Source organism: Enhydra lutris, unplaced genomic scaffold (assembly GCF_002288905.1).
Source record: "Enhydra lutris kenyoni isolate GAN:26980312 unplaced genomic scaffold, ASM228890v2 scaffoldscaffold12, whole genome shotgun sequence".
NCBI lineage: Eukaryota > Metazoa > Chordata > Mammalia > Carnivora > Mustelidae > Enhydra > Enhydra lutris.
Genome location: NW_019154096.1, coordinates 20,709,920 through 20,734,598, shown reverse-complemented (window position 1 = coordinate 20,734,598; position 24,679 = coordinate 20,709,920). Strand labels below are relative to the sequence as shown.

General features: G+C 35.2%; 1 protein-coding gene across 1 annotated transcript in view; it reads left to right on the top strand.

The window, feature by feature from the left end:
- The window catches only part of LOC111144805 (catenin alpha 3), a 1,765,227-nt gene that overhangs the window by 1,602,346 nt on the left and 138,202 nt on the right, over window positions 1-24,679 (top strand). The window contains exon 15 of the mRNA XM_022499291.1: window positions 23,342-23,523. Coding sequence (XP_022354999.1) covers window positions 23,342-23,523 — 182 coding nt within the window. The remainder of the gene's footprint in view (window positions 1-23,341; window positions 23,524-24,679) is intronic.

Sequence of the window (24,679 nt, the reverse complement as noted above, 5' to 3'; positions counted from 1 at the left end):
TTCACCATGCCATTTACAGTTTATGCATAATTTTATATACCCACATGGTCCAAATAATTTTTAGGAAAAAAAATAGCTACCTACAACTTCACTATCTAGAGAAAACCATAGTTATAAATTCATTCCACTAACCAATAAGCACATAGAATCTGTGTCAAAGTACTAAAACTACAGTTAGTGACTAATTTTTTTCAGACTGGTTCTAACTGATAGTGCAGAACTTCCCCACTGCAGGTCTGTTGCTAAATCATTATTAAGAATGATTGAAAGCAAATTACAGGTTGAAAGACAGACTAACACAGCAGATACTGTTATCGGTTGGAGAGTCTACATTGTATGAATGGTCTTGGTTCTTGGATTCCCCAGGAAAGAGTCACCTGAGAGGATCTGTGCTTGAATAAAAACAGCCAGAGAAGGTAGCAAGCACAAAGCAGTTTCTTAAGGACAGTACACTCTCAAGATGGCAGAGCAGGCAGGCCCGAAGGTGACATCTACACAGGGCTTGGGGTGGGGGGTGGGGGTCTTCTCTTTTTATGTTTGTGTAGGTTAGGGGTCATAGCTAGGGTAGTCTCTGACTGAGTGGTTTCCAGTCATCTAACAGAATCCTCCTGCCACTGGAAGGAGTAGTTTTGGGTCCTACAAGGTTCTTTCTGGAACTGTCATGGCCACCTTCCCCCATGGAGGTGAGGGGGAGGATGGTGGTGAGAACATCTAAAACCACAATGTAAATATCTTATAATGAAGTTATAGGTTACCATGAGACAGAGGTTGAAGAGGAGAGTACCTGTTCTGTACCTGTGGCTCTTGGGTCTGTTAGCCCCAGGGTGTTGGAAGCCAAAAGGCCAGGACGGTAAAAGCCCCAAAGTTAAGATGTTGTGCCCTCAGGCTACTAATGTGTCTCCTATTTATCACCACCTTTGCCTCTAGCTCTGTCTGTCTAATTGCCCACTCCAGCAATATCACTGGCTCCATAATCTGGATAGCACATGAGGATCAGTCTGAGCCAGTGTCCACTGACCCTTCGGCAGAACATTAGTCTGGTTTGTATGACTGACATTTTGGATCAGACGCTTCCTTGTTGTGGGGAGCTTGTCCTGTAGGATGATTAGCAGCGTCTCTGGCTTCTATGAAGTTGAGGCCAGTAGCACCTTCACCCCAGCTGTGACAATCAAAACATCCCAAGAGATTGCCAAACAATGAGGTGGGGCTGAGAGGGTAGGGGTGAGGTGAAACCAATCACAGTACCAGCCAATCTTTCTTGGGAAAGTTTGTCCTTTGCCATTATGGGCCCTTCCTAATTATTTTTATGTTAAAATACTCTTCTTAAAAAAAAAAATGATAGTGATAGCAGCTGGTATGTGTTAAAGTTTTTTTTGTGTGTTTGAAGTTATTCCCTCAACCGTTTTTTTTGTTTGTTTTGTTTCGTTTTGAATGTGTTTCTAATTTGAAAATGTTTCTAATTACTATAGATTTTCTTTATGAGCCGTTTGTATTGTGGCTGCAGTAGACGTGGTATATATCTTCCTGAAAGGTTCCTGCAAACACCCTGGAGTTTTACCTTGGAAAGCTTCACTCATTGAGGACATAATTTTATTATCTGTCTGTGTTCCTCCATAAGCACAGCTTTATCTATATCCTCGGTGCTAAGTTAGGCTTATGTGTCAGATGCTGCCTCTGGAGTAGAGAGCCTCGTTTCTGGTTCATGAATGAAATTTTACGCTTAAAAACCGTCTATTCTGCTAAGTGCCTTTCTAATCCAGATGTTTGCCTCTCCAAATTCACATTCAGAAGACAGGAAGAATTACGTTTTGTTTATTTAATTTCGGTAAATGTTCTGACCATATAGATTTAATTTATACACATTTAGTGGATTGTTAGTGCTGCTGATGTGGGATAGGTGTTACTGGTAACCCTGTGTTTTCATGAGTACAGCAGCAAAGGAACTTTTTACACATTTTGAATTTCAGGCAGTAAGGGTACCAGATTTTAACATAAATACCCACGTAAAATAATTTCTTTGGAACTGCATAAAAAGAACTAACTTGCCTGCATTGCATATGGAGAGAAGAGTCCTTTAACTGAGATCTGACAAGGTAATTTAGCAGATTTCAGAATATATCAAGCCTTGTGATATTTGTTTGGAGAATTATGAATACTATAGGCAGTGTTATGATGAGCTTAAATATATAAAAATGAGCTGTGTTTTTAACACTTGAACTTGAATTCTTTGAGAATTGTTTGAATCACCAGAATAATATACAAACATTGTGACTCTCTGGGAACACTCTTCTGTGTTTCCTTTATCATAAAGTTTTTTTAATAAAAAATAAAACAAGAAAATGCAGACAATAAAGTTATGCCATAAATAAGGAGACAAACTATTCAAAATACCACACTATTAACTCATTGTACTGATAAGCTATAATCTATTCCAAGTGTAGTTGAAATGCACTTCAAAAATTTCTATGGTCCAGATGACTGGATGATAACTAGTTAAATTATACCAACATACACCAATTCTCAGTATGTTACACTGAAATGAGTCTAAAATGACTTGTTCAAAGTAGGCCAGTAAGTGAGAGAAATCCATCTCAGTTCTTCTCTATCAGGTAGCATTTTTTCTTCCTACCATTTTATCCATATGCCCCTTTCTTATTTATTTTCCCCAGTGATTTATTTATCCCTAACAATCATTTTATTAATAATAGTTAATAAAAATGAAATGTCAAACTTTGGAAGTGAATATCTCATTTCATTCTTGTTTGGCAAATCTTTTTAAACTTATGTGTGCATTCTTGTGAAATATATAGGCTCACTCTTGGAAAGAGGAACTAGCTTGAAAGAGTCTCTTCTAAGTTCTTCCGTGTTGATTTTTCAAATGTTGCCTCACTTTGTAAATTCCCACCGAAGACTTTATCATTTTATAAAGAATTGGAAGTTGGAAGAATTCTTGATGATTCTTAATCTTGTTGGGAACATTCAGAAGGTCTTAGCCTCTGGGGACCAATTCCTAATTACTGCCGCAGTATCTGGTCCTGTAAGATCCCAAAGAAGCTTAGTTGGATTGTTATACATCATCTTAAATAAATACATGTAAGTAGATAGATGGATGATAGATAAATAACTCTGAAGCATGCCTTTGAAATTTGGATCTTACAAATTGTCTGAAACATTTTATTTTTATTTATTTATTTTTTTCTTTCTCAAGTTTTTATTTACATTCCAGTGAGTTAACATACAGGGTCCTGTCTCTGGGAAGACAGTTCAGAATTCATTTGGAGATTTATGAAATTAATCTTTACCTTAAGGAGGCTTAGAGAAAATAGAAATATGCAGTGTATATATAAATGAAACATATTCAACTGATCAAGATGAGTTGGAATTCTTTTTCTAAGAATGATCTTTCTTTCTTAATTCCAAAAATTCTAATGAGAAAAGTGTTTATTTAGGAAACATCTACTATAGGCACTACCCTTGCAGCCAATTACATTTATTTACTTTCTAAGTATGCCTGCATTTTTATAGGCAATTTAGAATTTTAGAAATCATTAACCAGTTTCTGGTAAATTTCAAGACATTACAGACTGCAGGAGGATCTAAAACTAACACCATTGTAATAGAAGATCTATCCATGTGGGAATAGTCTATAGTTGTGCAGTGTTTATGTAACATTTGGATCAGGCACACTTTTGGAGCCTGTAAGGAGACATTTGGAAAGTACATTTATCTCTTCTAAAAAGACTCACTCCTAATGTCAATCAATTGGAGAAATGGGTACTCAGGGAGCTGGAATAGAAAAATCTTTTCTCTCTGAGACTTGGTCACCTATGGTTATATTTAGATACAACAATGTCCAGTTGAGTGCCTGGATGGTCAGTAATAGATCCTAAAATGATTTCCACAACATAGAAGGTAAGCAATAATGAGGATGCAATAATGAGCCAGATTTTAGATGCCTCTTTACCAAGACCATATTACTATGTGTCTAACTGCCATTTTTCATCTGTAACATTGTGGCTAATATTATACACACACACACACACACACACACACACACACACACACACACACATATATATTCCAGTCTCATGTTAGCTGGCTGCAGTAAGTTAAGAGAAGTTATAGAAAAGTTGCAATTATAGTACAGAGATTTTTCCATACAGTTTTCACCAAGTTTCTCCTAATGTTGACATCTTACATGACTAAGGTCAGTTTATCAAAACTAAGAAATGGACATTGGTATTATGCTATTAATTAATATAGACTTCATCAATTTTTCCACTAATGTTCTCTTTTGTTCTAGGATTAAAGCCAGGATCCAACATTGTATACAGCTGTCACATTTCTTAGTCTCCTGTAAATTATGACAATTCCATATCCTTTCTTGTCTTTCATGACCTTGATACTTTTGAAGAGTATCAGGTATTTTATGTAATATTCCTTGGTTTAGATTTGTCTGTTTCTCATGATTATTTTAAGGTTATGCATTTTCAGAAGGGGTGGAATAGAATTCATGTATTCTCAGTCCATCAAATCAAGAGGTGCAAGATATCAGTAGGTATCATTTCTAGTGATGTTGGCCTTTGTCACTTGGTTAAAGTATTGGCTGCTTGCTGTCTTTTTAATCATTATAAAGTTACTATTATTTTTTCTTTGTAATATTCATAAATATCTTGGAGAAAATGCTCAAGACTATTTGAATCTTATTTCCTCTCCAGTGTTTACCTACTACTTTTCATGTGCATCCCTGAATCTTGCCACAGGTATTATTGGTATTGGTGTTTGCCTGACAGTGATTTTTCTATTCTCTTTATTTCTTTGGCATTTATTAATTAGAAATATAAGGAGGAGCCATCTCTTCTTTCACATTACATTTTTTCAGTTATTTATTTCTATCATTATGGAGTCATGGATAATTATTGTAGTCCATGGATTTTAATCCTGTTTTGTTGACCAAATTGCCCCAACTTTTGTATTTGTTACTATTTCTTTTTAACATGTCCTCTCTGTTTTTGTTTTTATAATTTTTGTTTTTGTTTTTCAAGAAATTGCATACTTTTTGACATCACAAGCTCAACCAATGTGTCAACTCTTTAGCTGAATTAATCTTATCAATATCCAATGGCGTCTGTCCAAGAGAAGCAAGATTTGCATAGCATTTCTTTCAGCAAGTATCTTTTCTTTCCCTAGACTTCAGGTTAGTTGGTTGTGTTGTAACTTCTGAGGAAGATGACCTTAACATTTCTGGTTTCTTGAATAAAATTTAGGTAGGTTTCTTCCTAATTACAGATCATTGACTTCTCTTTTCTTAGAGCATTTCCTTCAGCAAACTTGCAGTTGTAAATTCTTTCTGTGCCCCTTTGAGATGCAAATATCCTCCCAGCCTCTTGCCAGGTTTACAACCCAGGAATATTCTCAAGGACCTGGGAACCACCCTTTTGAAGTGTAATAATCAAGAAAGATAGTGCTTCTATCTACCAGTTTCTATTAATGAGCACTATTAACACACACAGAAGGCTTAATCACATTAACCAACCTCCCCCTTAATGTCACCCAGTACTTTTCTGCTAACACATCTCAGTCCTTAAGAAGTCTCTTGCCTTTTATTTCAGCAGAGTTGAGTTCAAACTCTCTCCTATATAGTAGTCTTGTATAAAAAATTATCTTATGTGTTAACTTGTCCAATGCAGTTTTTTATTGACACCTCTGATGGGTTTAAAAAAAAAAAAAGTCATGTACTTTTGGATTTTGTGACTTGCTGTTGTCTTCAATGTAGGGGCAATGCTTTCTCTAATTTTCTATATCATCAGATGAAAACCATATAATTTTGAGTTATTTTCATTCCTCCTTTTGTAAAGTTACTGTTACCCCTAAACACTTTCGCAAAATTTTCCATACACACAAATTATGTAAGTGGATGTTTTGTAAAGAGTTTAAAAATGTCGAATCACTACAATAGAGTGAGAAGGGAATAGTCATAGAAGGTTAATCTCAACTAAAAGCAATAGATCAAGGAGGGCAAAAATGCAGAGAGGAAAGAAGGTCTATGGAAATATAAGCCCTTAGAAATATATAGAGCAGGAGGGAATTTGGTATTCTCATGGATGTATGATAAGGAGTTTGACTCAATTTTATTTAAATTTCAAAATACGTAAACTTTAAAGTTAACTGTGGATCTTAGATCACAAATGAGCAGAAACACAGACAATTACCTGGTAATATAATCACAAAAAATATTTGTGGATATTGTGGAAATAATATTTGTGGAAAAAATATATATATTTTTAAATACCTAGCAAGTGATAGGGTATATATTATACAAAATTATAACTCTTTTCTTTAGGGATTACATAATCCATATTCAACTAACAATAATCTAATGAGAATAGCTTTTCCAATCTTCTTTGCCATATATACGTGATGACAGTTATTATTAGTGTATTGATGTAGATTACTACTCATGGTACTATATTAAATCAAAATAATGTGGGTATATATATATATATATATAAACATAATATAAGACAACCAAATGTCATGAATATTTGAAATTCTATATCATATTCCTCAGATTGTTATTTTGTCAAGAAAAATGTTGTTAGAAAGATACAATGCAATTTTCAAATCCACATAAACTATTGTAAGGGAAACCTGTTGTTTATATTCAGTTATACATAAAATAAATTTTATAAAATTATATTTATTACAAAATTAAAATTAAGATAAAACTAAACAAAAAAGCAGTAAAGATGAAGAATTATTTTTCAAATTATGCCTATTTTAGTGGTATACTATTCATATACCTTATCAAGATTTTATCTTTAACAAAATATTTTATTTTTATTTATTTATTTTTTTTAAGGTTTTATCCATTCATTTGACAGACAGAGACCACAAGTAGGCAGAGATGCAGCCAGAGAGAGAGGAGGAAGCAGGCTCCCTGCTGAGCAGAGAGCCTGATGCACGGCTGGATCCCAGGACCCTGAGATCATGACCTGAGCCCAAGGCAGAGACTTTAACCCACTGAGCCACCCAGGCGTCCCCAAAATATTTTAATTAAATATAAATGAACACTAAATGTCACACCATCAAAGATATAGGAGAATCATATTAAGATAGTTGACTTCCTAGAACTCTTAAAGAACAATCTATTTTAGATCAAAATGCACATTTTTGCACTTAAAAAAAATTACTGGACTTGGTTTTCAAATTGTATCCCACGCATACTAACTTACCAATCAAAATGTAATAAATATAACTTGGTATTTTCTGCACTGGGAGATTTTAAGCTCCTTGAGAGCAGGAACAGTGCCATATAACCCTACAATGCAGTAGAAGATCAGTAAATACTGAGTGATGATGTTGTAGGTGACTCGTTGCCTATATTATGACCAAACACTATTGTACTATGCTGTATTGCAGTGGTAGGATAGAGGTGTTGAGATGTGAGCAGAGAAGCTTATTCATAAACTGAAAAGCCCCTAGTTATCTGGGCTTTCTGTCTCTTCCTTGATAGGTTTTCTTTCCCATCCTTGGGGTCAGACTGGCACATCTTTTGTCCATTTCCAGTTTACTGTAAACAGGGGCGTGGAATTCAGGTAAATAAACTCATATTGTGTGCAAAATAATAATGACTAGGCACTGAGTCACATCCTAAGGGCACTCTTGTGAGTAAAATGAATGGGCTTCTAGAACTTTTTCTCACAGCTTTTACAATATTTACTTATTAAATTGTTTTTTGTTTTACATAGCTATATAGTTTTGAAACATGAGGATTTCTGTATTGTTATTCTTGGCAGCACTGTAAGACAAAAGTATTTTACAAACCTGGAATGATAATCTAATGAAAACACAATGCAATTGAATTTAGATTCATTTAAGTCCTTGTAACATTGAAACAAAGTCCTTGTAACATTGAAATAAAAATAGGAATAGTACTGTATATATACACATATATAGTACTATTTAAATCAGAATATTCATATAAGCTTGTTAAAGTATGTTCTTTCCTTTGAGATTATCTGTTTTGGAAGACAACTTATAATAACCCACCTGCCTTGGAGAGAAATAAATCAGAGGAAAGATTTTAAAGGCTTGGTGTTAAACCTATAGCTAATATATATATTGTAAGAAATACATGGCCATGCTAGGGTCACATCTATCAAAATGATTGGGATATTCATGTCAGGGTTGCTTTTTTTTTTTTTTTTTTAAGATTGTTATTTATTTAATTGAGAGAGAGACAGAGATAGTGAGAGAGAGCACACAAGTAGGGAGGTGAGGGAGAAGCAGGCTCCCCAGTGAGCAAGGAGCCCAGTGTGGAACTCAATCCCAGGACACTGGGATCATGACCTGATGATGATGATTAACCTGATGCTTAACCAACTGAGCCACCCAGGTGCCCCTCATGTCAGGTTTTTGATACCTCTTCCCACCAGCAGCACTTTTTTGAGGCTCCATGTAGATCACCACATTTAAGTTAACAACTTTTCTTTTTAGAGATAGGCTTATGCTACAGCCACATTTATCTATATTTCAATAATAAATATACACACAATGATCTTGAATGAAGTTGTTTCCTATGGCCTTCAGACACCTTATTTACATGAGGATTAGTGTTGCAGGTCATGTAGCTCATTCATTGTTTTGGTTTTTACTGGTAAAATTTGCCTGGACTACTTTATCTCTTGGTTCTGAGGAACCCAGCATTGAACCTTCAGGTATATCCAAGGAGAAGCAGAAGCACCACTGGTTGGGGAAGTGGCAGATAGAATGTCATTTTAGGATGACAGAGTAGACTGTATGGGTTCCCAAATCTCTAATGCCATCACAAAACTAGAACATAGAAAATATTTGTTTTCTCATTGTTTTTTGTTTTGAAAAAATTAAATACACCAAAGAACTTAAATATATTACTAAAACATACATCCATATTCCAATGACCTAGATACAGCAGTTTAAAAAAAAAAAAAAGATTTATTTATTTATTTGAGAGAGAGACTGAGAGTGGGGGTAGGGGCAGAGAGAGAGAATCTTTAAGTTGACTCCCCGCTGAATGCAGAGCCCAAGGTGGGGCTTGTCATGGGGGCTTGATTCCAAAACCCATGAGATCATGACCTGAGCTGAAACCAAGAGTCAGATGCATAACCTGCAGAGCCACTCAGGTACCCCGTAGACTTAGCAGGTTTAGCATACTGCCAGAACCATATTGCATTTTTTTTTTTTTCCTGAACTACTTCAAGGTAATTTGCAACATCTGAAGAAAATTAACAGTCACTTCCTTATGTTGTCTAATACCCAGTTTATATTCAGATTTCTCCAGTTGGCTCCCAAAACAGCATTTATATTTTCCTAGAACAAGGACACACATTGGGTTCACAAATAAATATTACTTTTTTTTTTCAAATTAGAATTAACCCTAGTACTAAAAACTGCCTTGCAAATGAAACCATAAAAGGGGAGATATGACGGAAAAAAAAAAAAAAGAAAGAAAGAAAGAAAACATTGGGGAGGGTTTCCTTTACAGGAGACAGACATGTGTTCCCTATAGGCCTGATATCTATCATTGTTAAAAGTGGATATTAATAATATCTATCTTAGCTAGTATTATATAATTAGGATAACTTTCCCCAAGTATTTAGCAAAGTGACTGGCCCAGGGGAAGCATAAATAATGTTAATCATCTCTATTCTTATTATCTTTAGAACATAATCAATTAAGTAAGTCTGATAATGTAATAGTTAACTGTTCTGATCCAGCACCAAAGCCTATACAGTTTCATAATAAAATGAGATAGTTTTACACCTGAGGGATCTGTTGGTGTAACTCAAGAGGTTTCAAGAGTGTTCTTTTTCCACAGATGAGGAAACTGAGAGCTTTTTAAAGCTAATACATTTGTAAATTTGATTTAAAGGACTGTGTATAAAAATGTAAAAATGTGTATTAGTCCTTAAAACATAATGCTATTCCAGTCCCTAAAAATCATTTTAAAATATGATAGAAGAATTTTCTTAATGAATTCTCAGGAATATGTTTGAAATCACAATTTAGTATGCTGAAAATATCAATGCATAAATTTTTCATGAATTTGTTCTCTAAATTTTAATGAAGTTGTATTTCTGCCAGCAGTAGTTCAGATTTTCTAAATTCCAGCAAAATGTTATACTATTTATATTTCTTGTATATTAAAACACATCATTTCCCAAATGCCTTTGGGCTTATTAAAACATACACACGCACGCACACACACACACACATGCACATAAGTGCTACTATTAAATTTGATGAACTCTGGAGGTAAGAAAGACAACACATGGGTTTAAAGACCAATCTGGAGGGGAGTCAAGATGATGGAGAAGTAGCAGGCTGAGACTACATCAGGCAGCCGGAGATCAGCTAAATAGCTTATCAATCCATTGCAGACACCTACAAATCCAACAGGAGACCAAAGAGAAGAAGAGCAATAATTCTAGAAACAGAAAATTGACCACTTTCTGAAAGCAGAGAAATGAATCCAAAGCAATGGGAAGATAGACCGCGGGGGGAGGGGCCGGCTCCCAGCAAGCGGCAGAGCAACGAGGCACAAAATCAGGACTTTTAAAAGTCTGCTCCACTGAGGGACATCACTCCAGAGGCTAAACCGGGGTGAAGCCCACGTGGGGTCAGCGTGGCCGCAGGTCTCGCAGGGTCACAAAAGGATCGGGGGTGTCTGAGTGTCGCAGAGCTCACAGGTATTAGAGTGGGGAAGCTGGCTACAGAGACAGAGCTGAGGAGTGAACTCTCAGCTTGGGGTTACCTTGAAATGGTCACAGGCTGGGTTAGCTCGGAGCATGGCCAGAGGCCAGGGAGACGGGAGTGATTGAGCACTTTCCTCTGAGGGTGCACTGAGGAGCGGGGCCCTGAGCTCTCGGCTCCTCTGGGCCAGAGACTGGGCGGCCGCCATTTTCATTCCCATCCTCCAGAACGATACGGAAAGCGCTCAGGGAACAAAAGCTCCCGAAAGCGAACCCGAGTGGATTACTTAGCCCGGCCACTGGTAAGGGCGGTGCAATTCCGCCTGGGGCAAAGACACTTGAGAATCACTACAACAGGCCCCTCCACCAGAAGATCAACAAGAGATCCAGCCAGGACCAAGTTCACTTACCAAGGAGAACAGTGGAATTCCAGAGGAGGAGAAAGCAAAGCATGGAATTCATGGCTTTCTCCCAATTCTTTAGTCTTGCAGTTAATTTAATTTTTTTTTTATTTAATTTTTTCTTCTAATTTTTTTTAACTTTTACCCTTTCCTCTTTTAACGTTTTTAAACTAGTTTATCTTAACAATATCTTTCATAAAAAAAAATAATAATCTTTTTTGAACCTTCATTATTACAGTCATATTTTATCCTTCATTGTGTTTAACTTTAGTTTTTGGATACACATAGGGTTTTTTCTTCAAAAAATCTGGGGTACAACTTCTAATAGATCAAAATATACCCTAAATCTAGCTCCGGGCTTGTTCTAGTCTCCAGCCCGAGCATTCTCCCAACCAACTAACTTTATCAACTCCTTTTTTATAAATTAAAAAAATTTTTTTTCATCTTTATAGGCATATTCCATCTCTTCATTGTGTTTACCCTTATATATGTTTTTCATTCTTTAAATTTTTGGGAGGTAGTTTCTTCTAAGAGACCAAAATACTCCCAAAATTAAGTGGGTGACTTGTTCTAGTCACCAGTTTAATATATATATATATATATATATATATATATATATATATATTTCTTTTTATATATATTTTTAAATTTCTTTTCTTTTTTTAAATTTTTTTTCTGATTTCTTTTTATCCCCTTTCTCCCCTCCATGATTTGGGGTCTCTTCTGATTTGGTTAAAGTGCATTTTCCTGGGGTTTTTGCCACCCTTTTAGTATTTTATTTGCTCCTTCAGATATTCTTATCTGGACAAAATGACAAGGCCAAAAAACTCACCAAAAAAAAAAAAAAAAAAAGAACAAGAGGCAATACCGAAGGCTAGGGACTTAATAAACATGGACATTGGTAATATGTCAGATCTAGAGTTCAGAATGACGATTCTCAAGGTTCTAGCCGGGCTCAAAAAAGGCATGGAAGATATTAGAGAAAACCTCTCTGGAGAGATAAAAGCCCTTTATGGAGAAATAAAAGAACTAAAATCTAACCAAGTTGAAATAAAAAAAGCTATTAATGAGGTGCAATAAAAAATGGAGGCTCTTACTGCTAGGATAAATGAGGCAGAAGAAAGAATTAGTGATATAGAAGACCAAATTGCAGAGAATAAAGAAGCTGAGAAAAAGAGAGACAAACAAATACTGGACTACGAGGGGAGAATTTGAGAGATAAGTGATACCATAAGACAAAACAACATTAGAATAATTGGGATTCCAGAAGAAAAAAGAGAGACGAGAGCAGAAGGTATATTGGAGAGAATTATTGTAGAGAATTTCCCTAATATGGCAAAGGGAACAAGCAACAAAACCCAGGAGATACAGAGAACCTCCCTCAAAATCGATAAGAAGGTCCACACCCCATCACCTAATAGTAAAATTTGCAGGTCTTAGCGACAAAGAGAAAATCCTGAAAGCAGCCCGGGAAAAGAAGTCTGTAACATACAATGGTAAAAATATTAGATTGGCAGCAGACTTATCCACAGAGACCTGGCAGGCCAGGAAAAACAGGCATGATATATTCAGAGCACTAAACTAAAAAACCATGCAGCCAAGAATACTATATCCAACTAAGCTATCATTGAAACTAGAAGGAGAGATAAAAAGCTTCCAGGACAAACAAAAACTAAAAGAATTTGCAAACACCAAACCAGCTCTACAGGAAATATTTAAAGTGGTCCTCTAAGCAAAGAGAGACCCTAAAAGTAGTAAATCAGAAAGGAACAGACAATATACAGTAACAGTCACCTTACAGGCAATACAATGTTACTAAACTCATATCTCTCAATAATTACCCTGAATGTTAATGGGCTAAATGCTCCAATCAAAAGACACAGGGTATCAGAATGGATAAAAAAACAAAACCCATCAATATGCTGCCTACAATAAACTCATTTTAGACCCGAAGACACCTCCAGATTTAAAGTGAGGGGGTGGAAAAGAATTTACCATGCTAATGGACATCAGAAGAGGCTGGGGTGCAATCCTTTTATCAGGTCAATTAGACTTTAAGCCAAAAACTATAACAAGAGATGAAGAAGGACACTACATCATACTCAAAGGGTCTGTCCAACAAGAAGATCTAACAATTTTAAATATCTATGCCCCTAACATGGGAGCAGCCAACTATATGAACCAATTAATAACAAAATCAAAGAAACACATCAACAATAATACAATAATAGTAGGGGACTTTAACACTCCCCTCACTGAAATGGACAGATCATCCAAGCAAAAGATCAACAAGGAAATAAAGGCCTTAAATGACACACTGGACCAGATGGATATCACAGATATATTCAGAACATTTCATCCCAAAGCAACAGAATACATATTTTTCTCTAGTGCACATGGAACATTCTCCAGAATAGATCACATCCTGGGTCACAAGTCAGGTCTCAACTGGTATCAAAATATTGGGATCATTCCCTGCATATTTTCAGACCACAATGCTCTGAAGCTAGAACTCAACCACAAGAGGAAATTTGGAAAGAACCCAAATACATGGAGACTAAACAGCATCCTTCTAAAGAATGAATGGGTCAACCAAGAATTTAAAGAAGAATTGAAAAAATTCATGGAAACATATGATAATGAAAACACAACGGTTCAAAATCTGTGGGACACAGCAAAGGCAGTCCTGAGAGGAAAATATATAGCTGTACAAGCCTTTCTCAAGAAACAAGGAAGGTCTCAAATACACAACATAACCCTACACGTAAAGGAGCTACAGAAAGAACAACAAAGAAAGCCTAAACCCAGCAGGAGAAGAGAAATCATAAAGATCAGAGCAGAAATCAATGAAATAGAAACCAAAAAAAAAAAAAAAAAAAAAAAAAAAAAACAATAGAACAAATCAACGAAACTAGGAGCTGGTTCTTTGAAAGAATTAATATGATTGATAAACCCCTGGCCAGACTTATCAAAAAGAAAAGAGAAAGAACCCAAATAAATAAAATCATGAATGAAAGAGGAGAGATCACAATTAACACCAAAGAAATACAAACATTTATAAGAACATATTATGAACAACTCTATGCCAACAAATTTGACAATCTGGAAGAAATGGATGCATTCCTAGACACATATAAACTACCACAACTGAACCAGGAAAAAATAGAAAACCTGAACAGACCTATAACCAGTAAGGGGATTGAAACATTCATCAAAAACTCTAAACAAATAAAAGCCCAGGGCCAGATGGCTTCCCGGGGGAATTCTACCAAACATTTAAAGAAGAATAATACCTATTCTCCTGAAACTGTTCTAAAAAACAGAAATGGAAGGAAAACTTCCAAACTCATTTTATGAGGCCAGCATCACCTTGATCCCAAAACCAGACAAGGATCCCATCATAAAAGAGAACTACAGACCAATATCCTTGATGAACACAGATGCAAAAATTCTCACCAAACTACTAGCCAATAAGATCCAACAGTACATTAAAAAGATTCATCACAACCAAATGGAAATTATTCCAGGGCTGCAAGTTTAGTTCAACATCCGCAAATCAATCAATGTGATACAATACATTAATAAAAGAAAGAACAAGTACCATATGATACTCTCAATAGATGCTGAAAAAGCATTTGACAAAGTACAGCATCCCTTCCTGATCAAAACTCTTCAAAGTGTAGGGATAGAGGGCACATACCTCAATATTATCAAAGCTGTCTATGAAAAAACCACCGCAAATATCATTCTCAATAGAGAAAAACTGAAAGCTTTTCCGCTAAGGTCAGGAACATGGCAGGGATGTCCATTATCACCACTGCTATTCAACATAGTACTAGAAGTCCTAGCCTCAGCAATCAGACAACAAAAAGAAATTAAAGGCATCCAAATCGGCAAAGAAGAAGTCAAACTATCACTCTTTGCAGATGATATGATACTATATGTGGAAAACCCAAAAGACTCCATTCCAAAACTGCTAGAACCTGTACGGGAATTCAGTAAAGTGTCAGGATATAAAAATCAGTGCACAGAAATCAGTTGCATTTCTCTACACCAACAACAAGACAGAAGAAAGAGAAATTAAGGAGTCAGTCCCATTTACAGTTGCACCCAAAACCATAAGATGTCTAGGAATAAACCTAACCAAAGAGGCAAAGAATCTATACTCAGAAAACTATAAAGTACTCATGAAAGAAATTGAGGAAGACACAAAGGAATGGAAAAATGTTCCATGCTCCTGGATTGGAAGAATAAATATTGTGAAAATGTCTATGCTACCTAAAGCAATCTACACATTTAATGCAATCCCTATCAAAATCCTACCCATTTTTTTCAAAGAAATGGAACAAATTATCCTAAAATTTATATGGAACCAGAAAAGACCTCGAATAGCCAAAGGAATATTGAAAAAGAAAGCCAAAGTTGGTGGCATCACAATCCCAGACTTCAAGCTCTGTTACAAAGCTGTCATCATCATGACAGTATGGTACTGGCACAAAAACAGACAGATAGATCAATGGAACAGAATAGAGAGCCCAGAAATAGACCCTCAACTCTATGGTCAACTAATCTTCGACAAAGCAGGAAAGAATGTCCAATGGAAAAAAGACTCTTCAACAAATGGTGTTGGGAAAATTGGACCATTTCCTTACACCACACGTAAAAATAGACTCAAAATGGATGAAGGACCTCAATGAGAGTAAGGAATCCATCAAAATCCTTGAGGAGAGCACAGGCAGCAACCTCTTTGACCTCAGCCGTAGCAACTTATTCCTGGGAACATCGCCAAAGGCAGGGGAAGCAAGGGCAAAAATGAACTATTGGGATTTCATCAAGATCAAAAGCTTTTGCACAGCAAAGGAAACAGTTAACAAAACCAAAAGACAACTGACAGAATGGAGAAGATATTTGCAAATGATATATCAGATAAAGGACTAGTATCCAAAATCTATAAAGAGCTTAGCAAACTCAACACCCAAAGAACAAATAATCCAATCAAGAAATGGGCAGAAGACATGAACAGACATTTCTGCAAAGAAGACATCCAGATGGCCAACAGACACATGAAAAATTGCTCCACATCACTCGGCATCAGAGAAATACAAATCAAAGCCACAATGAGATATCACTTCACACCAGTCAGAATGGCTAAAATTAACAAGTCAGGAAATGACAGATGCTGGCGAGGATGCAGAGAAAGGGGAAACCTCCTACACTGTTGGTGGGAATGCGAGCTGGTGCAACCACTATGGAAAACAGCATGGAGGTTCCGCAAAAAGTTGAAAATAGAACTACGCTATGACCCAGCAATTGCACTACTGGGTATCTACCCCAAAGATACAAATGTAGTGATCCGAAGGGGCACGTGCACCCGAATGTTTATAGCAGCAATGTCCACAATAGCCAAACTATGGAAAGAACCTAGATGTCCATCAAGAGACGAATGGATAAAGAAGATGTGGTACATATATGCAATGGAATACTATGCAGCCATCAAAGGAAATGAAATCTTGCCATTTGAGAGACGTGAATGGAACTAGAGGGTATTATGCTTAGCAAAATAAGTCAAAAGGAGAACGACAACTATCGTATGATCTCCCTGATATGAGGAAGTGGAGATGCAACATGGGGAGTTTGGGGGGTAGGAAGAGAATAAATGAAACAAGATGGGATTGGGAGGGAGACAAACCATAAATGACTCTTAATCTCACAAAATAAACAGGGTTGCTGGGGTAAGGGGTTTCAGGAGAGGGGGGTGGGGTTATGGACATTGGGGAGGGTATGTGCTATGGTGAGTGCTGTGAAGTGTGTAAACCTGGCGATTCACAGACCTGTACCCCTGGGGATAAAAATACTTTATATGTTTATTTTAAATAATTAATTAATTAATTCATTTTTAAAAAAAAGGAAAAGACCAAATCTGCCACTAAGCAGTTGGATAATATTTTTCAAGTCATTTTTCTTTCCTGGGACTCAGTTTCCTTATCTGCAAAATAAGTGATTTGGATTCTGGAGCTTCTGAGAATAAGAGAATAATAATGACTTTATATTTTTATATGTTTGTTGCTTATGGCATATATTTACTCTATATAATTTACTTGGTTCCTGCCTAAACTCTGTGAGATAGCAAGGTGAATTTTTTTTAAAGATTTTATTTATTTATTTGACAGAGATCACAAGTAGGCAGAGAGGCAGGAAGAGAGAGGGGGGAAGCAGGCTCCCTGCCGAGTAGAGAGCCTGATGTGGGGCTCGATCCCAGGTCCCCGAGATCACGACCTGAGCCGAAAGCGGAGGGTCAACTGTCCTCCACAGTATTGTGGAAGTTTTGAAGGCCAAAGTGAAGGCATTTATGTACATCAATCATAAGTACCATTTACTAAGTCCCTAATATATTCTAGGCATCATTGCTTACAGACATATTTCTAATTGTCAGAAAATGTGTAATAAGCTTATCATCATTTTAACATATGATAAAATTGAGGTTGAGGATGGTTCAGTTACTTGCTACAAAGCTAGTACTTGGCAGAGTAAGAGCTTGGACAGAGGCTTGTGTGACAACTTTTTATGCATTTTTCTTATCATAACACCTTTTTTCCTTTCTTTTTGTCTTTTTAAAGAGATAATGAAAGTCATGGAAATGTTTAAGAAATAACATAAGCATATTAATATTTTTAGTAGTAGTAATGAGCATAATGAAATAAGCAGATGGAAAGAAGGTAAGATCAATTGTGCTGTTAATACAATCATAGAAAAATAATGAGGACCCAAGTTTGAGAGTGGACAAGAAAAAATGTAGATGAGAAATTAATTTCTACCTTGGAGGGATAGAAGCTTGAAAAGTATATAGATGTATATGGCAAAGTAAATGTCAGATCAATGCTATAAAATTTTAATTCCACAAGCCTATTCTTTACCTCCTATTTCTGTTAACAACTATAAACATTTATCATATACCTATATCATGTCCTACTTCAGGAAACTTACATTCTAGGGGAAGGAGACCAATAAAATACAAATAAATGTATACGTAGGTATGTATATGAGGGAGAGCGAGACCACTATTATTCTGAAAGGTGGTTTTGCTTTTAAAGACCTTTCTTCTAGTGAGTAAGATAAGATAAACATATTTATAAATAATTAGACCATAAGAGAGAATAATATGAATATCTTGAAGGGAGAACTGATAGCACACACGTTCTGAAATTTTTAAAAGAATAATTATATACAGCTGGAGGAAAAAAGAGGATGGACTACATACATTTGGCTTGAAAATAGAATTAAGTTTGGACCAACAAAGATGGGGAGAGGAAAGATCAGCAAAATCATTAATGGGTACTATCTCAATATATTCACCTGCAACAGCAAATTGTTTAGCTTGAGGGTGCAGTGTATGAAAGGAAGATGAAATGGCATTGAAAAGTGATTACAGGCAAAGTTTGTTGATCTCTGAGGCCCAGTAATTTTACCTGATATATACTCAAGAAAAGTACATGAATATGTCCACCAAAAGAAAAATAAGAGAATATTCACTATTCATAACAGCCAGAAATGGAATACTTCCCAAAAGATTATTAACAGAAGCACATCAGTAGATGATGTACATTTGTACAGTGGAGTTCTGTGTGTGCAGAGCAAGGAGAATAAACATAACACCATGCAACACTGTATATGTATTTCAAATATATAAATGTTGGACATAAAAAGCCAGGTACAAGATCACATATACCATCATTTCATTTTTATAAGATTCAAAAACAGGAAAATCTATAGTTTTTGAAATCAAGAGAGTGATGGTTCTTGGGAGATAGTGACGAGAATAGGTCCCAAGGAGGCTTCCAGGAGTGCTGGCAAACCTTTGTTTGTTTTTTTTTGTTTTGTTTTGTTTTGTTTTATTGGTGCTAGGTACAAGGATGCATTCAGTTTATGAAAATAGTTTCAGGTGTACCTTTATGACTTGGGCATTTTTCTATATAAATTTTCTACTTTAGTTAAAGAAATTGAAGGATGGTATTTGAGGAATTAATATTCTTTATTCAGTAAGGAGACTTAGAAGCTCTTGTCTTTAGCTGAAGACTTACACAATTCTATGAAAATCAGATAGATTGGATCAAGTGATAACAAGACAAAAGGATTGAAAATGAAAGACAAAATTGACCTGGGAAACAGACTAGGACATGGTTGTGATAAAAATACTGGAGATGAAATGGACCAACTTTCTGTCTGCCAGACAAAATGGGATACATAAAGAAAGGAAAAATTTTTTTAAAAGGGATGCAAGACTGGGTGGCAGGCAGTACTACGGAGAAACACAGAAATCAAGAGGATAAAGGACTGGGCAAATGTTGGCAAACTACAGTCAAATCTGACCCGTCAACTATTTTTGTATAACCCGTGAGCTAGGCATGGTTTTTACATTGTTAAGTGGTTGAAAAAAAATCAGAATAGATGTAATCAGAATAATATTTAGGACACATGAACATTATATGAAACTGAAGTTTCAATGCCCATGTAAATTTTTTGGGATATAGCCACACTCGTTGGTTTGCATGGTGTAGGGCTGCTCTTGCATTATTACAACAGCAGCAGAATTGAGTCTTGCCAGGAAGTGCTATGGTATGGCCTAAAACGCATACATTATTTACTGTCTTGCCTTTTACAGAAAAATTCTGCTAACCCCTGCTTTAGAGCTGAAATTATAAATTATATATTGTTATATCATATATAAGCGTGTGTGTGTAGATACAGATACAGCTATAGATATGGGGAGATATAGATACTTGAAAATGCTTAATATGGTGATGGAAAAATACAAATTTTTTAAAAAAGGAAGATAGCATTAGAAATAGAATTCTGAGGATCACTGTAGAGAATGAAGAACTGAGTCTGTTAGCATAAGTTAACAGCGGGCATTTAAAGATAACTAAGGAGAATAAAAAGTGCTTCATACACATTCATTCGTTTGATCTCTAAGACAACCTGTGAGGTGAATATCATTGTCTCTAGTTTACAGATGAGGAAACAGATTCTAGAATATATGTGACTTGACTTTGGAGAATAATCGGATTCAAAAGGAGAAGGTGACAGAAATAACATCGAGTTGAATGGGAATATTTTGTTATATTGTGGGCAATGTTGCTCATGTTTGTTGGCGTCGTAAAAGGACAAGAACACTAGAGCCAGAATTTCTAAGCTTCCATACTGGCTCTACCATTTACTAACACTATGATCTTGAGTTCATAACTTAACCTTAGGCACACTCAGTTTCATAATATACTAAAATTAGGATAATAGTATAGTTACCTCATAGGGCTGCGATGAAGAGTGAAGTTAAATATATGTAAGGTGCCTGGAAGAGTGTCTGGCATATCTAAGTGTTAGCTATTTTTGTCTTGGCAGAAAATTCCAAATGTCAGTTGACACAAAATATAATCTCACTGGGATGGCAGTGATTCCAAAAGCCTTTGATAGCTACTTATATCACAGTTCTACTCTATAGATTCGTGCAGAAGCTGGGACATATTGCCAGCCAGCAATAACATCAGAAATCCCACTTTGTGTTAAGCTTTGTTTCTTTCCTTATCCTACATGCAATTAACCAATAAAGAATTTTTGCTCAGAATTTCTGAAGAGGAAATGTCCTCCTAAGTCTTATTTTGATTTAAATTGATTAATAGAATATATCATTCACAGAAGCACTAAAAATCTTCAGGAAAGGTGTCAGTCATTTAATGGTTTTTGGATGTTGTTCCTCCTGTGGGAGAGTGAGAATTTACTAGAACTTTCAATTTTATAAACTATCACCCAACTTTTGGTCCTTATCCTGTCAGAAGTAAACCTCTGGTGATTATAATTCACCATGTGAGTTGAGATGTTATTAAGGAAATTGAGTGCAACCGATGAGACTCCTGTGCGTGACAGGGTCAGCCTCAGTGCTATCCAATAATCTACTCTGGTCCCTGCATGGCAGGTGGGTAGCAGCTGCAATTACTGTCATTTCATGTCTGGAGAAACTTAGACAGGAAGGTTAAGGGACTTCCTTAAGGTCATATTGGAAATCAGTAGGATTCTAAGGAACAGTACTTAAAATACACTTAACCACACCTCTTGAATAACCTTTTTTTTAAAATGAGGATGGTAAATAATTTTCCATGATATTCCACTGTATACTTCAAAATTATTTATTAGATCCCAATTCATGGATTTGTTACCTCTGAGACAAAGACCATAAAAAGGGGTCCCAGTTGAATCTACCTACATCTATTATTATTGAAAAGTTTAAACTTTTTTTTTTTTTAAATGAAAATGGAGAGAATGGTAATGACCAGTAGTCGAGATGGAGAAAATTCATGTCAATTTTTGAGCTACTTTAATAGGTTAGTAGCTTACAATTTACTTAATGTGTTTGCATACTATTGATTTCAGACATAGGTGAGCTGTGTCTTCACTTGCTATATGCCAGCAGTAGTAAAAGTTGCTTTTCTTTTAGTAGGCCACATTGCCTGAGAAAGGAAACTACAAATGATTCAGATTCTAAGGAAGAGACACCTGTATAGCTCATCAGTTAAAAGCCCATTCTTATAGCTTAATTTAATTCTTCAAATAAAATAATGCAAAAAATGAAAAATGTTAAGTACTTGATATGGGAATATATTTTATAAATTTTTTACTGAATAGGAAATAGTTTTCATTTATTAAACATTCGCTATGTGTCAAGCATTATGCTAAGAAATTTAAAGGAAGCTTCGATTTGGAAAGCTTCATTGTTTATTTTCATTACTAGGTTAAAACTGAAGCATGGATAATTTATGCTGAGATTTCACAGACACCGAGTTATTTTAGACCCTGAGTTAGTCTTATAGTAAATAGACAATAAATGACAGACACTTGATATTGGTTCTTTAATTTTCATTTTTTTGTTGGATTTTCCACTGATCATGCTTGTAATTCCTTCATTCATATATTTAAGCTTTTTTGCTCTTGTACACTATTGATTAAATAAAGTGTATTTCAACTACTTTGAGCCTAGTGTCCAGAATATTTCAAAGCTTTTTGAAGTGATTTTCCTTCTTTGCTATTATATGGATGTCCTAGAAACTAGCATCTGAAAGTATATAGGCATTGTAGGTATCACATATTCAGTGTGAATAATAAGTAAAATTTACTTAAATGATTTATCATTTTAACTACTCCCTCTAAGGCCCATGTACTCATCCTATTAGAATGCATATAGATTTTTTTTTTTGAGAATATGATTGCACAGGCTGTTGCCTAAATTTTGTGGCCTTGATACTATCAAATCACTTTTTCTTCAAGATTCTTCATTTGACAAAAAGTTATAGGTCCCAGGTGCTAATGCTGCGAATATGATGGTTTAGATGGTTTTCTATCCTTCCCACATTTCAGATTCCAAGTGGAAAATGCAAGTTACACGCTGTTAAAAATTCGACATATCCAAAGAATAATACAAGCCAACCCAACAAGTTAGCTGGGCATGGGAGAAGAGAACCTCAAAACTCAGGATGCTAATTAGTGAAGGCTGCCTTAATAAACCCTGCCCATAACATTTTTACTCTTCCCTCAAATAGTTTGTGTACACATACACACTTGAACGTATTTATATGTACAAAATACCCATATACATCTTTATGATTTTAAACATGTGCTTATCTAATACATATGATTTATAAATGTATATTATTATTGTTTACCCAATATATATGCAATGTTTGTGTAAGGATCTGTCTGAATGTATATACATACATGTATAAACAGACATTATAATGCCAGTAGACATTTCCAGATAGTTTTGTTATACTTCTACCTTTTGAAAAATAATTGGTACAATTAAATAAGGTATATGCTTTTTAATGTATTAAGCCGGAGTTAATTTAAAATTATATTGCATTAGAAATTTAAGAAGTCTCACATTTATATTAAGGAGAAGAATTAAATATGTCAGATACTAAATTATACATTGTTATTCTCAAATTTAACATTGTAGTTCTAGAGCAAACATTTATTGTTTAATAGATTTTTTTCATAGGAAAAATTAAGCCTAGAAAGTTTGATTCTATGATTTTTAAAAAATTATGACATGTCTTTGTTTCTCAATGAACAAGTTTAAGAATATCCTATAATGACCACTTGTTCCTAAAATGCTTTTTGGCATAGTGGAATGATTATAAATCTACTTATCACATGTTTTAGGCTAAGATGACTCAATTGCCCGAGGCAGAAAAGGAAAAGATTGCTGAGCAAGTTGCTGATTTCAAGAAAGTAAAGAGTAAACTGGATGCTGAGATTGAGATTTGGGATGATACCAGCAATGATATCATTGTTCTGGCCAAGAAGATGTGTATGATTATGATGGAGATGACAGACTTCACAAGGTAATTATGTGGAAAATGAAGCGTAACATTTATAATTGGTAGTAACATTTGTCACAGTAGTGAAACCTAAGTTTCTCTAAGAGGCAGGTGCTAAAAACTAAATGATGGGAGAAACACAAATAATATAGAATTAGAAAGCTGTAGGTGTGTAGTTCTAGAGGTTTTGGTAAATAAATATGGAAAAGTTTCTCATAAATGGCCAAAAATTATTTTAGAAATCTCCTTTATACCATGTCACCTTAGGAATCTTTTCTGTGCTTCATATTAGCATATTATTTTACAAAGAAATTGGTAAATCAAATTGATTTCAGTGAAGCTATCTGAGCATTTGATTTCCATAACTACATAACTTTAGTTGTAATGATTTGTGTGTCATCAAGATTCATGATATCTTTTGCTACTGAAATATCAACCAAATATATATTTAAATCGCAGTGACTTAATGATATACATGAAAGAATCATACATTATGTGTAAATTCCAAAAGCAATAAAATGTTTATTATAGCTTCAAAATATTATTTTATAGAGCTAGCCAAAGAGCAGTAAAATAATATGGTTCTTGCCCTACCAGTTACTAAAATATACAAAACTACAATAATTAAGGTAATTTAGTGTTGGTGTCATTTTAAAAGCCATAGAGCAGAAGAATACTCTGAAGCAGTCCTGGTAGACTTAGAAAAACATTCATTTTTATTACCATATATTATACACAAATATAAATTTTAGATTGAGTAATAAATGTAAGTTTAAAATCATAACAAATGGAAAAATGTGCACAAATCTTTTACTGATATTAAGATTGAGAAAGGCGGGGCGCCTGGGTGGCTCAGTGGGTTAAAGCCTCTGCCTTCGGCTCAGGTCATGATCCCAGGGTCCTGGGATCGAGCCCCACATCCGGCTCTCTGCTCCACGGGGAGCCTGCTTTCTCCTCTCTCTCTGCCTGCCTCTCTGCCTACTTGTGATCTCTGTCTGTCAAATAAATAAATAAATAAATCTTAAAAAAAAAAAGATTGAGAAAGGCTTTCTAAGCTCTAGCTAAAAAGGAAGAATTTACAATAAAATGATTATTAAATTTAACTACATTAAAAATTCTGTAGATGAATATAATGTTCTAAATAATATAGAAATATAAATGGATAATTGGGTAAACATTT